Source organism: Penicillium griseofulvum, assembly GCF_001561935.1.
Source record: "Penicillium griseofulvum strain PG3 chromosome Unknown contig_79, whole genome shotgun sequence".
Classification (NCBI taxonomy): domain Eukaryota; kingdom Fungi; phylum Ascomycota; class Eurotiomycetes; order Eurotiales; family Aspergillaceae; genus Penicillium; species Penicillium griseofulvum.
In genome coordinates this window covers 2,058,797-2,071,778 of record NW_024467420.1, presented here as the reverse complement: position 1 = coordinate 2,071,778, position 12,982 = coordinate 2,058,797, and the positions used below count along the sequence as shown (strand labels likewise).

At 46.3% G+C, this 12,982-nt stretch overlaps 6 protein-coding genes across 6 annotated transcripts; 3 read left to right on the top strand and 3 right to left on the bottom strand.

Moving 5' to 3' along the window:
• Positions 1-281: 281 nt before the first annotated feature.
• Positions 282-3,668, top strand: PGRI_006760 (uncharacterized protein; the record flags this gene model as incomplete). Its single annotated transcript, XM_040788389.1, has 5 exons — positions 282-437; positions 487-760; positions 824-1,179; positions 1,246-1,750; positions 2,422-3,668. The coding sequence occupies 5 exons, from the start codon at positions 282-284 to the stop codon at positions 3,666-3,668; spliced, it is 2,538 nt and encodes an 845-aa protein (XP_040652161.1).
• A 66-nt stretch (positions 3,669-3,734) lies between these two features.
• On the bottom strand, positions 3,735-4,683 carry PGRI_006750 (Short-chain dehydrogenase/reductase SDR; the record flags this gene model as incomplete). Its single annotated transcript, XM_040788388.1, has 3 exons — positions 3,735-4,084; positions 4,147-4,599; positions 4,653-4,683. 3 exons carry the CDS (start codon positions 4,681-4,683, stop codon positions 3,735-3,737), a joined length of 834 nt encoding a protein of 277 aa, XP_040652160.1.
• A 2,150-nt stretch (positions 4,684-6,833) lies between these two features.
• Positions 6,834-8,122, top strand: PGRI_006740 (uncharacterized protein; the record flags this gene model as incomplete). Its single annotated transcript, XM_040788387.1, has 5 exons — positions 6,834-7,074; positions 7,127-7,194; positions 7,245-7,618; positions 7,672-7,742; positions 7,815-8,122. 5 exons carry the CDS (start codon positions 6,834-6,836, stop codon positions 8,120-8,122), a joined length of 1,062 nt encoding a protein of 353 aa, XP_040652159.1.
• Positions 8,123-8,362: 240 nt separating this feature from the next.
• PGRI_006730 (Major facilitator superfamily domain, general substrate transporter) lies at positions 8,363-10,124 on the bottom strand (the record flags this gene model as incomplete). The annotated part of the gene is made up of 4 exons (XM_040788386.1): positions 8,363-8,611; positions 8,667-8,771; positions 8,818-10,007; positions 10,061-10,124. 4 exons carry the CDS (start codon positions 10,122-10,124, stop codon positions 8,363-8,365), a joined length of 1,608 nt encoding a protein of 535 aa, XP_040652158.1.
• An 804-nt stretch (positions 10,125-10,928) lies between these two features.
• PGRI_006720 (uncharacterized protein) lies at positions 10,929-11,439 on the bottom strand (the record flags this gene model as incomplete). The annotated part of the gene is made up of 2 exons (XM_040788385.1): positions 10,929-10,954; positions 11,013-11,439. The coding sequence occupies 2 exons, from the start codon at positions 11,437-11,439 to the stop codon at positions 10,929-10,931; spliced, it is 453 nt and encodes a 150-aa protein (XP_040652157.1).
• Positions 11,440-11,809: 370 nt separating this feature from the next.
• On the top strand, positions 11,810-12,900 carry PGRI_006710 (ketopantoate reductase family protein; the record flags this gene model as incomplete). Its single annotated transcript, XM_040788384.1, has 2 exons — positions 11,810-12,011; positions 12,074-12,900. 2 exons carry the CDS (start codon positions 11,810-11,812, stop codon positions 12,898-12,900), a joined length of 1,029 nt encoding a protein of 342 aa, XP_040652156.1.
• Positions 12,901-12,982: the final 82 nt, after the last annotated feature.

The following is a 12,982-nucleotide window of genomic DNA, read 5'->3' as shown; positions in this document are numbered from 1 at the left end:
CACACAACATTCCAAAGATGGTATCTGCCACGGTGCAGAATTCCCCATCGTGTATGCCAAGGAGCTCATTCGCGGAGAACTATAAGGCGCATTCCAGAGGGCAATTATGTGGGGAGAGACATTAAAGTTGTGAGAAGATACAAATAGCAAGATATTTATTTTCATGATGGCCTCATCTTCTGTTTATTTTATTAGCATAATCTTCTAGGTCGATTTCATAGACTGCTTTGCATTTTTATAGGATTTTTTTAGCATCCATTCTAATTATTATTCACTACAACATGAAACCAAGCCCACTTGATATGGGCTATGCCCGACCTCTCGAATTCACTTTGTCAGTCGTCGTGAGGTCCCATCCTAGTCCACTCGACTTTCAATTCGCCGCCGATACTCTCCTCTCACAATGGCCAATACTGAATTTGCGAATGAACTCATTGGTAGGTATTTAGTTATACCAACAGTTGTACAAAGACTGACAGGGAATAGAAAACGAAATTCCTGGACCCAAAAGATCCCGGGGACCTGGCCGAGGTGTGGGAAGGGAGAACTATCGAACAAGACCTCAGCGAGATTCTCCAAGTTTCCTCCGAGCCAGACGCCCCGCAGCTGATTGACTCCGAGGCGCTCGAAAATGTGTTGAATTTGGGGTATCGAATTTCGCACGCATGGAAGCAGCGAGTCTTTTCCATACGAACGGTATTCTTGAACGATGCCTGCGTAATAGGGTTTAAGTTTCTGCAGCCCCTTTGCGATGCGAGTGGTAAGCAACGTCCTAAAAAAACAACAAAGTAACTGAGTAATAGAGCTGATAATAGCCTTATAGGCGCCCATCGAATAGTCCAGGCTTATTGCACCCTTCTTAGAGGGGAGAGAATTACCCATACGCTCCGTGCCCGACAATCCTTGTCACTGAAATCAGAAGTACTCGAGAAATGCGCCGAGATGATCGAGTCTCATCAGATCGCAGACCTGCACAAATATTCGACCCGTCGCACTTGGGCAGCCGGACTCGGGGCTCTTGCGAAGCAAATCGGGCGGGATATATTCTATCCTTCTGCAAGACGGGTCGGCAAGAGCTTGTTGATTCCCCAAGAGCAAATTCAAAGCTGGTTAGAAGAGGCCGAAAGTAAAAAGGCCAAGGTAACCGAGCATGATCTCTTGTTAGCTTTCATCTACAAGGTTAGTAATGCCGCCTTTTATTCCAACGGATAACCCGAAGGACAAATTCACTGATACCCTGCATAGGCTTCTTTACATCCACCAACTCCTCACAATTTCGGCCTAGTTATTGACATCTCAAAACAACTCCAGTCCGAGACAAACCTCTCTAACCCCTGGTACATGATGCCACTGCCGGATCCAATGCCAACAAGCGAATATAGCTCCCCTTCATTAGTCCGACTTGCAACATACATCCGGCGTGCAGTTGACGAGGCCAAACAGCCAGAATGTATTGGAGAGATTGTTGTGCAACACAAGAGACTAAAGAAAAGTCCCATGGTGCCAAGATCATATGGCAGGCGAGCGGCTCAACCGCGCATAGCGTCGTGGAAACATCTGCCCCTTTATGATATTGATATCCAAGGTGAAACTCCGCTATTTGTACAGGGTAGTGTTGACTACTGCGGACTTTTGCGAGAGACTAAAACTCATTTGGATGATTTGTTGGTGACGTGGAAAGCGCGAGGCCGGGATGGGGAGGATGGTGGTTATTGGGTTCATGGGAGACTACCTGAAGCTGTTTGGAGGCGTATGGCGGATGATTTGAACTGTTAAGGGTGATTTACATTGTTTCTGTATATGACTGGAGGGTGTTTAAAAGAGTCCAATTACTTAATTAGGCTATACTTTCATAATAAAATGTGCAAAAGGTTAAATAAAAGGTTAAATGTTAGTGACGTATGTTGTATACATTTTATACTCAGTCGTTTTAATTGTCAGGCTTAAATTGTGTCTAATTTTTGACAGGTATCATTGCAAGATTAGTTATGATTCCAAATAAGAAATGAAACCAGAGGATTTAGCTTGAATGTTGAAGAAATGTTCTGAAACAAGTACAATCACAAGCTCATATGGTATCCCCGCACGCTTACACGCAATAGTCAGGTCCACCCGACCCTTATCGCCTCTCCAATGACTTTTTATCGTTGGGATCTCTTAGAAACACTGATGCCTGAGATGAGTTTGTTTGGTATCCAACATCGGTTGACTTCAACTTCAAAATGTCCCAGCTTGCTACAAAAAGAGCCTGTGATCAATGCCACGCACTAAAAGAAAAATGCCGACGACCGAGCCCAACAGCCTCGTGTGAACGATGTGGTCGATTAAGCCAAACATGCAAAACAACACGAAACCTCGCAAAACCCGGACGGAAGCCTCGCGTTGCAAGACAACTATCATATAAACTCCCGACCTCCTTAGTCTCCCGCAGCGAAAAGACACTCGATCCAACTTCATCACAGAACACCCTCAATCCCCATTTCTACCTGCCATTCGATAAAGGCATATCCAGCAATACAGCCCTATTCCCCGAACTAGACCAGTGGGAACGGCACATCCTCAATCTTGTGAAAGACATTGTCGCACCGTCCCCACTAGATAAGTTCCTAATCGGACCGAGCTTTCACGAGTCACACCACCGTTGTTTCGTGCAGAGCATACTCCGACCCGCTCACTCGTCCATGTTAAAAGACGCCACACTCGCTTGTGCCGCCGTGCTCCTCGGCGAACAATATGCCCAGTACAACAAGACGAGCGTCGAAATCGGGCATCGGCGAGCTGCACTAGCTGTGTCCGGATTGCGGTCATTACAGATATCCAAAGAGCAAGATCTGATTACTGCGGTCGTGCTCGGAATATCTATGGTTACGTTCGCTATGCATGTAGCCGATGGCCAGCCGTTCCTTATCTCGCATTATACATTGACTCTTGTCAAGCCCGTTTATCAGACTCTGTTGGGCATGGATCCTAGTATTATGGATTTCTTGATGTGCCTGGTTAGTACGGAGACTTTTGAATGTCTGCTGAGGTCCGAGATGCCGACTATCCGCGTCGGTGAACATGATCGCACCAATGTTGTCGATCGGTATATTGGGCTTAGCTCTTCGCTTTTCGCTCATATATATGATGTCTGTGAGGCCAGTCATTTGATGAAGGTTAATGGCGGGGGTGGGAGAATGGATATGGAGATGGTTGAACGATTGGGCAAGATAGAAGATTCCCTGGAGCAATGGCATGCCTCGCCACCGCCAGATATTCTTAAAAGATTTACTCAGTCTGAGGTTGCTGGAATGTTATCTCAGTCTGAAATCCTCCGTCTTGCGGCTTTGCTTATTGTGCATCGGATACGCCATCCCTCTGGCCAATGCGACGAGAAAGCACTGCAGTTGTCCAGAGCTATTACAACGGAGATAGATATGGTCCTGCAATCCACAGGGCGTTCAATACCATGCACTTCACTTCCCTACATGGTTGCATGTTTTGAGATCACGGGGACTGAAGCGCGAGCAGCAGCCGTTACCAAGATCCCTGAAGTTGTGACTTTCTCCCGGCAATCGCAGCTTCAGGTTGAACGCTCCTTGTCTTTAGTATGGGATGTTAGGGATCGCGAGGACCAGATCTACTGGTTCGATCTAGGTAAATATATACGCAAGACGTCTTCAACATGAACACGCGAGTGTTACCATTCCAACATTTGGCTATGGATCCGTCAAACCAGCAAATGTCTGCATAAATTATTTATGGCCCATCATTGCAGCCCAGGTTATCCGAGTCTGCTCATCATAAATCTCGGGCTTTTCAATGAAAAAGAAGTTCTCGCCTGAAATGTGAACAGCCCGGGAATGCATCTCATCGCCAGTGACACACATCCCTTTGGCATCCACCATGTCCGCCCCAGACAGGAGTTGTGATACTACACCAATTACAACATCCATAGGGATAGATACCTCCCGTGGGAATATTGACATAAACGCTTCAACGGAAAAGAGGGGCGTTTCCACCACCCCAGGGCACAGAGCATTGACCCGGACTCCCTCTTCCCAAAGTCTCTCTCCGACAGATCGAGTGAATCCAATGAGCGCATCTAGAAACAGATTAGCAAGCCCTTGTGGTAGAGTTAATTTAATTGTTCTTTTCTCAACCTACGTTTAGTACTAGAGTACACCGGAGTTAGCATGCACGGGTATAGTCCCCCGATACTGGAAGTGAGGATCAAGTTCCTATACCCCTTTGTTGACTCCGGAGAGCGACGAAAATAATGCATCGCGAGGTAACTGGTATATAGAGCGCCATTCAGATTAATATCGACAAGTTCCGAACCCGGGTCAGGCGGGATGCCAGCATCACATTTGGCAAAGAAATCAGTGTAATCTCCTCTTCCGGCATTCGCAAAGACAAAGTCTATCCGTCCAGCTGCATTGAAAATCCGCTCAAATACAGCGGCTTGTTGTTGATAGTTTCGCACGTCGGTTTGGTAGAATGTAAGATTGGAGAGAGAAGCCGCAGCTTGGCCTCGCTCTTGATTGCTGCCAATAATGTTGACCTGCCAATCACCGGTTTGTTCTAGGTGCTTGGCAACCGCAAGACCTATTCCACTGGCTTTTTTGAACTTTGGTCAATGAGTGATTTGAGACTTGTGAAATGGTACATACTGCCGCCTGTGATGAGAGCGACCTTGCTCATATTGTAGAATTTGTAACTGAAAGATGAACAGTGGGAGAACTTCGGCAAATATTTTAGTTGAGGGGGATTTCTTTGATGTATCGTTTTGGCGCTAATCGATCTCATGCACCTAAAACGTCACTTCTGGGGGTCCATGCCCTGTCCGATTATCACCGAGTTCAACAAATGGGCCGGAAGGACATTGCTCACTTCATAGGCCCACAGTGGAGCTAGTTGGAGAAGAAGATTCCCTCGATATCCAATGATGCCACACAAGAATAGTCGCTAATGCGGCTTTGTGATGTCTTTTCGGGTCTTTTTAGTGGTCCCTTTGGATGGTTGTGCGTCCGGAAAGCGTTGGGAGACAAGGATGTGGAGCTTCTCGAGTCACGGAGACCCGCAAATGAGACATGACGTGCGGCCTTGACATATTGAGAATACCGTTTCCATAGATTGTACAGCAGATCGGAAGCCGAATCTCGGCAGAAATACTTGTGCATCTAGACGAACGTTGTCCCTCAAAAATTCTGCTGAATTCGAACTTTCACGTACGAATGGGAAGGCCCTGTATGTTGGGGGGTTTGTTTTGTTCATAGTGTGCATAGCAACGCTGTAGGCTAATTGTTTTTTTGGTTTCTTGCTGCTTCTAGAGCCGACAACAAGGGTTAGGCAACATCAGGCCAAATAATTCTGTACACTCCATACACACCTGAGATATTGCTTCATTGTTGTAGGGGATGAGAACAACATAGACTTTGAACTTTGTCGAAGAACGGCAGGGAGCCGAAACTCTGAAGAGTGAAGATATCCTAAGGATATATCTTGGGGGAGAATCAGAGACAACGGTTGTAATTTCCGATATAGCCCCCCCTTGCAAAGGCCGGGGATCTTCAGTGTGGAGTACAAGATGAACTTCCTTTTCTGGACAATTAAGTTCTCAAGCAGTTGTACCTGCGTGTTGATAATGTATTGAACAATTCCATTAAGTTTGCATGTAATATTGAACTCGTTGCATTTCCGTGCGACAATGTAAGAAAAGCAACGAGATCATGTACGACATCGATGCAAACCCGTGGTGAGTACGAGGTGTGCGTGAGATGTATAATCGTGCTAAACAAAGATGCTGTCAAGTGGATCAACTAGTTAACGGCTAACCAAACACTAGAAGCCACCATGTGGTTCGAAATCGGATATGTCCGCTGTCTAATAGACATATCATATGGAGTAAGCCCCAGACCTTAGTGCCATTACACAGATACGAGAGATCTACGTAAACGGTGATTCCACAAGTGTATTTGATGACCTGCATCGTTTCCAATTATTGGACGATCATGGCTTTTTGCTTTCGTTGTGCATTTGTATGGAGACAGCTGTCACCGAATCGAGGCATTGCAGTATATCTATTTCTAATTATTCTCCTAGGCTTAGTAAACTCTACCCCGGCCTTATCGCTTTCAAAAACCCCAGATTAATTCTTTTATTGACCCCTTGCATTTGATACAGGGATGAGTTTCAAATGTTAATTAAGCTTCTTGAAGAAAATTGACTTCAATGAACGATTGTGTTCACTGCAGTTTTTCAATAATAGCTTCACTCCAAAAGAAGTAGAGCACTTTGTGCTATTTAGCAGATTCTAATGGAATTTTCGGGGAAAATTTCTTGCAATAGAGTGGATACTAGAATATTAGGCGTAAATCTGATATATCCACTTCCTGAAGTTGATACATCGGGAAAGACTTCCTTTGTTTCTATATGATTGGCGCAAAATATCTACGATCAAGGCACATAATACGTCGTTGCTGTATGATCTGCCCCGTTGATCAAACTGTATCTTGCTTTTTTTTCCAAAAGGCAATATGTTATCCTTCCAGTTCGCATTGGACCGTGTCGTGGCTGATATGCCACCTGCACCTAAGATGTGCACTGTAAGCAATGTGATGTATGAACCCCTTTATATCATCTTTGCGTTATTTTTGTGGACGCCGAAAGAAATGACAGATCCAGACATCTTGTACTTAGGATAGGGTTTCCCCCTTCCCCCCCTTTCTCATCTCCTTCAAGTATATTAAAGACAACAACGCAGCCTTATGATTCCAAATATTTCAAACCAACAACTTACTCTCGTTTAATTCTACCTCGTTGTTGGTGTTGATACACCAGACTTGCCTGTCATGTCTTCCACAGAACATCCCTCCATCCCCACGTGGACCGAAGGAGACTTCGAACACCCCAACAAGGCACTCCGCCGGTCGATGACTATTGCACTGGTGTTTGCTTACACCTTGTCCACTCTTTCTGTTGGTCTGAGGATACTAGCAAGGAAGATGACCGGAAGCCGGCTCTTCATGGATGACTACTTGATTATCATGGCTCTAATCTTCAAATATGCATGCTCCTCTGGTGTTGTCGTTTGTGAGTGGTGAAACATACATTATCAGATTAACGTGAATCTAACCCTAATTAGTATTTTATAACGGACTGGGGTCCCACATCACAATGATCCCTGTTGAGAATCTCCTGGTTTATCTCAAAGTACGTAACATCTCACCCGCATATCAAGTATCCACATTGACTCGAAGTAGCTCGGATTCGCCAATTCATTCATCTATACTGGATGCATCGCCTTCATCAAATACTCCATTCTCGCCCTATACAAGCGACTCTTCGCTGTCCGACACATGGTGATTGCAGTGAATGTCATGTTCGGATTCGTCACCCTCTGGGTTGTGGGTGTATACGTCGCCGGTGCTCTTCTATGCATTCCCGTCAGCAAGTTCTGGGACCCGTCGATTCCAGGAGCTTGCCTTGACCCCGCCAAGTTCTACTACGGCATCCAGATCCCTAACATCCTCTCCGACCTCATCCTCTTGATCATGCCCATGCGAGTTGTGTGGGCATTGCCGATCCCGAAGTCTCAAAAGGCAGCACTTTCTGGAGTCTTCCTCGTCGGTGGCCTGTATGTTGATAATTCCATCCATGTAGTGGGAAAAACTAACACTTCATGACTAGAACATTGATATTCGATATCTTCCGCCTCAATGCCATGATTAAACTGGTCGAGGCTGGCCCCGATATTACCTGTGAGTACTTACTGTGTTAAGACCCCTTTCAATCCTTTCAATCCTTTAATCCATGCCACTAACCATCTCCAGACAACCAAGTACCCGTCATCGTGTGGACCTGCATCGAAGCAGCAGTTGGAATCACAGCTGCTTGCCTTCCCAACCTCCGCCCTCTGTTTACGATCGGCAAACGCAACTTCTGGTCTCAAATTCGCTCTGCCAACAACGTTTCTGAGATGTCTGATAAGACTCTTGTGACCTCGAGCAACCCTGGAGGCGTTACCACCACCATCACTTCCTCCTCGCACAAGAAGAGTGACTCGTTTATGACTGCACAAGGCTCCGACGAGTCCCAGTACGACAACTACCGGGATGATAAGGAGATGGAGAGAGTCTAGATCGGAATCGAATGAAAAGGGTGCGGATTTCATGGGGAAGGGAAAGGGAGGGGGGAGTCTGACGACACAAAACTTTGACACGCTCATTTATAATTCTTCTTTTGTGATACCTTCGTTACCATCTAACGCCTTTACTATAGTCTTATTATTTTTTTAAAAATACTTTCATGAGCTTATCTCACAATCTTATACCATTTTCTTCATGTCAAGACGAGTTGTGTATTCTAGCTGTTGATATCTCTAAACAGTCCGATGGCTAAGCTGCTTTGTCGCCATTTTCCTGTAACTCGGTGCCGTAGAAATCCTAGCTTTCTTACCCCAGATGAGAAGTGGGATAGGGAGCAACAAAATCACGAACGCAATGACAGCAATCAGGATATGCAAATCTCGCATTCCCATTCCCTCGGTCCAAGGTGTTAATGCAAAAAGTACAATCACTGAGAAGATGTTTCTCATGAAAACCACTCCAACTAATGCGTCGCCAATGATCTAGAACCCATCAAGTTAGAAAGAGAAGCCAAGCACCCAGAATAAAAACACTCACGTCCTGATAGCAATCCATAAGATACGAAAGCGTGATACCGCTAACGGCAGAGAGTGCAAATCCGAAGAAGCCAAATCCAACAGCGAGAAGAGACCAGTGCGCACCCTATATATTGTTAGAATATACTGACATCATGCTTTAGATAACTCACATAGGCAAGGCCCAAGCCAAACATCAGTACTCCCGCAGGGCAAACAATAGCAACAGGCAGAGCAAGCCAAAGGCGCATCTCCGGTTCATAGATACCACCATTGCGCTTGGATAACCACAGGATAGATCTATCGCTCAGATGTCCACCAAAGGGAAAACCGAGAACACCGCCGACAAACGGAGCCACATTCATAAGCCCAACCCCAATAGCGTCGAAGTTATAAGGCGGTAGAATCATGTAAGAAGCCTGTAGCGAAGTCATGATCGCGAACCAGCTCAAGGCAGATCCATATGTGATAGCTACATAACCAACAGCTGGGAAGGTAAAGAGCGTGATGATGGGTTGATAGAAATGCGGCCACAGCAATTCATCCGTGGGGGTGATCAAAGCCATGCGCTGGAAATAAGACTTCATCTGAATATCCGGGTTAGTCGATACACGCTCAGCGATCATCTCATCGGGACTCTTTGCATCTACTATATCCCCATCCTTGACTGGCTCGGACGGTTCACTAGTCTCTTGTGCAGCGGTAGTGTCGCGACCATTCAGCACGGGGATATATTTCGACTCCTCAAAAAGGAATACCACACAGAGTAGTGTGATGCCGAAGAAAATCACACACCACCACCACATCCACCTCCATCCTTGTGAGACGACGATGTATCCTGATGCCACGGGACCAAGGAACGCCCCTGTTAACTGGGCTACGACATACCAGCCGTTCATTGTGGCGTGCTGGTGCACGAAGAACATGTCGGCGATGGTAATCTGCACGATGATTTCGCTGATTGCACCGCCGATCCCGGAGATCAGGTTACTGCCTACAAAATCGCCTGTGGTGTGTGTCTGGGCTTGCCAGATGCATGATGCGAATTGCATGGCAGTGCTGAATATGTAGATTGGGCGTCGGCCGTATTTGTGAAGTAAGGGCATGAAGAAGATGCAGCCTACGGCGAGACCACCGTAGTTAACGGCTGCTCCGGCGTTTAGTATATCAACTGAGAAATTGAGCTGCTCTTGCATTGGGCCCCATGCTGTGAAGCCGATGTCAAGTTGTACAAAGGTCCATAGCACGAAGAAGCTAACAAGGGTGAAGTTGAGCACTTTGCGAGCTTTGGACCAATTAAGAGGATCATTGGGGTCGGCTGATGGGGTTGGGAATAGGACTAGTTGGCCTCTGGATTGGTGAACTGACTTGGTAAGTTCAAATATCTTTATCGTAGTATTGGTTGCAGTCACTTACTATCCTCTAGTCTGACTGTTCCTGGGGGCCACATAGTATCATCTTGATCAGTGTCGTTATCCATAGTTGAGGGTTGGATGAAGAGAAGGGTGAACTTGAGCAGACATGATGGGCAGGTCGCCCTTTAAGCAATCTATTGCCCGGCAGTTCGGTGGGAATCTATGGCCGCAATCTTATCAAGTTTGAATATACTGCGGGGAAACTCGAGGTATAGTCTCCAAGTGGTCCTGATACTAACAACTTGGTCGAATCAGGAGGCGTGAAACATGCCGGCTTGGCAGGTTTCGGGTTTGGCAGGAATCGCTTCCCCGCTATTGTTTTATCATCTTTCATTCGTCTAGGCCATTATCATCTGCCACTAGTTACCTGTTTCCCCGTGTTAATGTCTCAGAGTGACGGCCTTTTGCAAAGCTTAAGAGCTTAGTCTGAGGGGGCAAAGTCAGAAGATACTACATTGGGAAGCGAAAACGAATACAAGATCTCCGATAAAGGATTATGGATTATGGCTAACAGAGATTACCTTCCGTGACCTGCATATCCAGGTTATGCAGCCCTACTTGATTTGGATCGTTTGCTGCGTTATTTGACCACAACATAAGGTACAATGTAGGACTCGACCTTTTCTCAACGAAACTATATTTCGAACAGACATTCAAGCAACATCTTTTCAAAGCAACTTATCACCAAACCTAGTCAAGCGACCAAATATAAGCCCGAAACATCTCTCGACTATAATTACTCCACGGGTAAACAGTAAGATCAAAGTCCGGCTGCAACAATCTCAACTCCCTCTCACTCAGTCGATATCCACGCTCAATATTACAACAAGCACACTGAGCCGTACAATGGCCCCAACCCTTTTTCCTCGTCAAATCAGGAGGTTTTTCACAGCATCTGCACGGACGACCACAGCATCCACCGCGCCTCACACAATCCTGACGCAGCCACTCACTCTTAAGATGCCACTGCGGCTGCTTTCGAATCCACAGATATCCGCTCTTGATAGGGCTGACAGGACAACCCGCTACCATCGTGTCATATATGCGTTCGATGCGCGAGTACTCGTGGTCTAGGGATATCATATCCTCGATCATATCCGTCAGAACGATTTTGGCTGTTTCGTCGGACCGGGCACCGACTTTCTGGATACAGTCCTTGATGAAGATCTCGTGTTGGGTGATTTCGCGCAGACGCTCTTCTGTTTCGATGATCGATTGCGCCCATCGAGATAGCACGTCTCGATCAGTCTCCCACCATACATATCGTTTGCCTCGAATGATTTGCCAGTTGACCCATCTACCAGAGGTCTCTGCGACATCTTTTAGGAAGTCGAAAATTCCGAACTCTGAGGATCGTTTTTGCCTGGCTGGGTTCTTCATTTTGGGTTGCTATATTGGAAATGCAGGTGATTTGAGGTTATTTGAAAGGGTAGACATGTTTACATCACTTTTTATCATCCGATCAGTTGATATTGTGAATATGGTTTAACGTGTCCATGGTGAGACAGTGGTGTTCCCAACCATTTCAACGTAGAACATTGCAAGTGTTACATTCAAACAACCAAATCGGGTTTCGGCGTCGTCATCCAGTGAGGGGTTGAATGTAGATAAGAAGAGAAGTAGATCCCGAAGCGACATCGGACTTGTCGTATCGGTCCTTGGCGGTGTTGGAATTAAAATTCGATAAATTGAAGTTCTTCCAAGGTTTGTCAACGACACTGCCACCTCAAAAAGTCATCACAAGCCCAATATGTCCCATGATATGGCAAAACGCCGAGTTTTGGTGATTGGATCAGGTGGTGTGGGGACGATGGTCAGTGTCGCCCTCGAAAGATCGGGAAAAGCATCTGTCACTTCTGTTCTCCGATCCAATTATGAACATGTGGTCAAACATGGATTTGAAATTGAGTCCATTGACCATGGGAAACTATCATCTTGGCGACCGAGCGCAAGTATGTAAAAAGTCGAAAAAAACATCCATCTACTCAAGCTCAGTAAGCTAACACATAGATAGTCATCAATACTGTCCCTCTAGCCGATCCCAATACCCCATTTGACTATGTGATTGTTACAATGAAGAACATTCCTGAAGTGAACAACATCCCCAAGATCATAGCTCCAGCCATAACCCCAGATTATACAACGATCGTGTTATTCCAAAACGGATTGTATATCGAACCACCAATTATCGCAGCATTCCCGTCAAATGTGGTGCTGTCAGCCCCGAGTTTCATCGGCGCACATGAACACAACGGTCATGTGGTACACGACGACCATGACAAGTTCCACATAGGCGCATTCCGCAACCCATCCGTGGACGCGACATTCGAGCGCGCTAAGCTCGAAGAGTTCGCAACAATCTATAATGGGAGTAAAGTGGTCGATGCGGAGGTCGTTGATGATATTGTCTTCTATCGCTGGCGGAAGGTGCTCTGGAATGGCATTTTCAATCCAATGTGCGCTATCACTCAGCTTGACAGTGCTGCGATTCGACGATTCGGTGGCGAGCATGGTTTGATTAGACCTGGTATGGCGGAGATGGCTGCCATTGCGAAGGCGGATGGGTATGATCTCGGGCCCGGCATTGTAGATGAGATGGTGGATGTCACTCCTCTCGAGCTGTCTTTCCGGCCTAGTATGCTGGTGGATGTGGATAAGGGGAATCCCATGGAGGTGGAGGTTATTCTGGGAAATGCTTTGCGTGTTGCGAAGGAGAAGGGTGTGAATACACCGATTTTGGATAATACCTACCGGTTTCTGAAGCTCACTCAGGCGCGGCTCTTGGCTGCAAGGGGATTGATTGTTGAGCCGAAGGAATTGCCAAAAGTTGATCTGATATAGTCATTTTCAAAACCGCATACCGGTTCAAAGATATACCTAAACCAGCCTGTTGGGTTCATTGTTCCACAGCATTGGCAGGAAC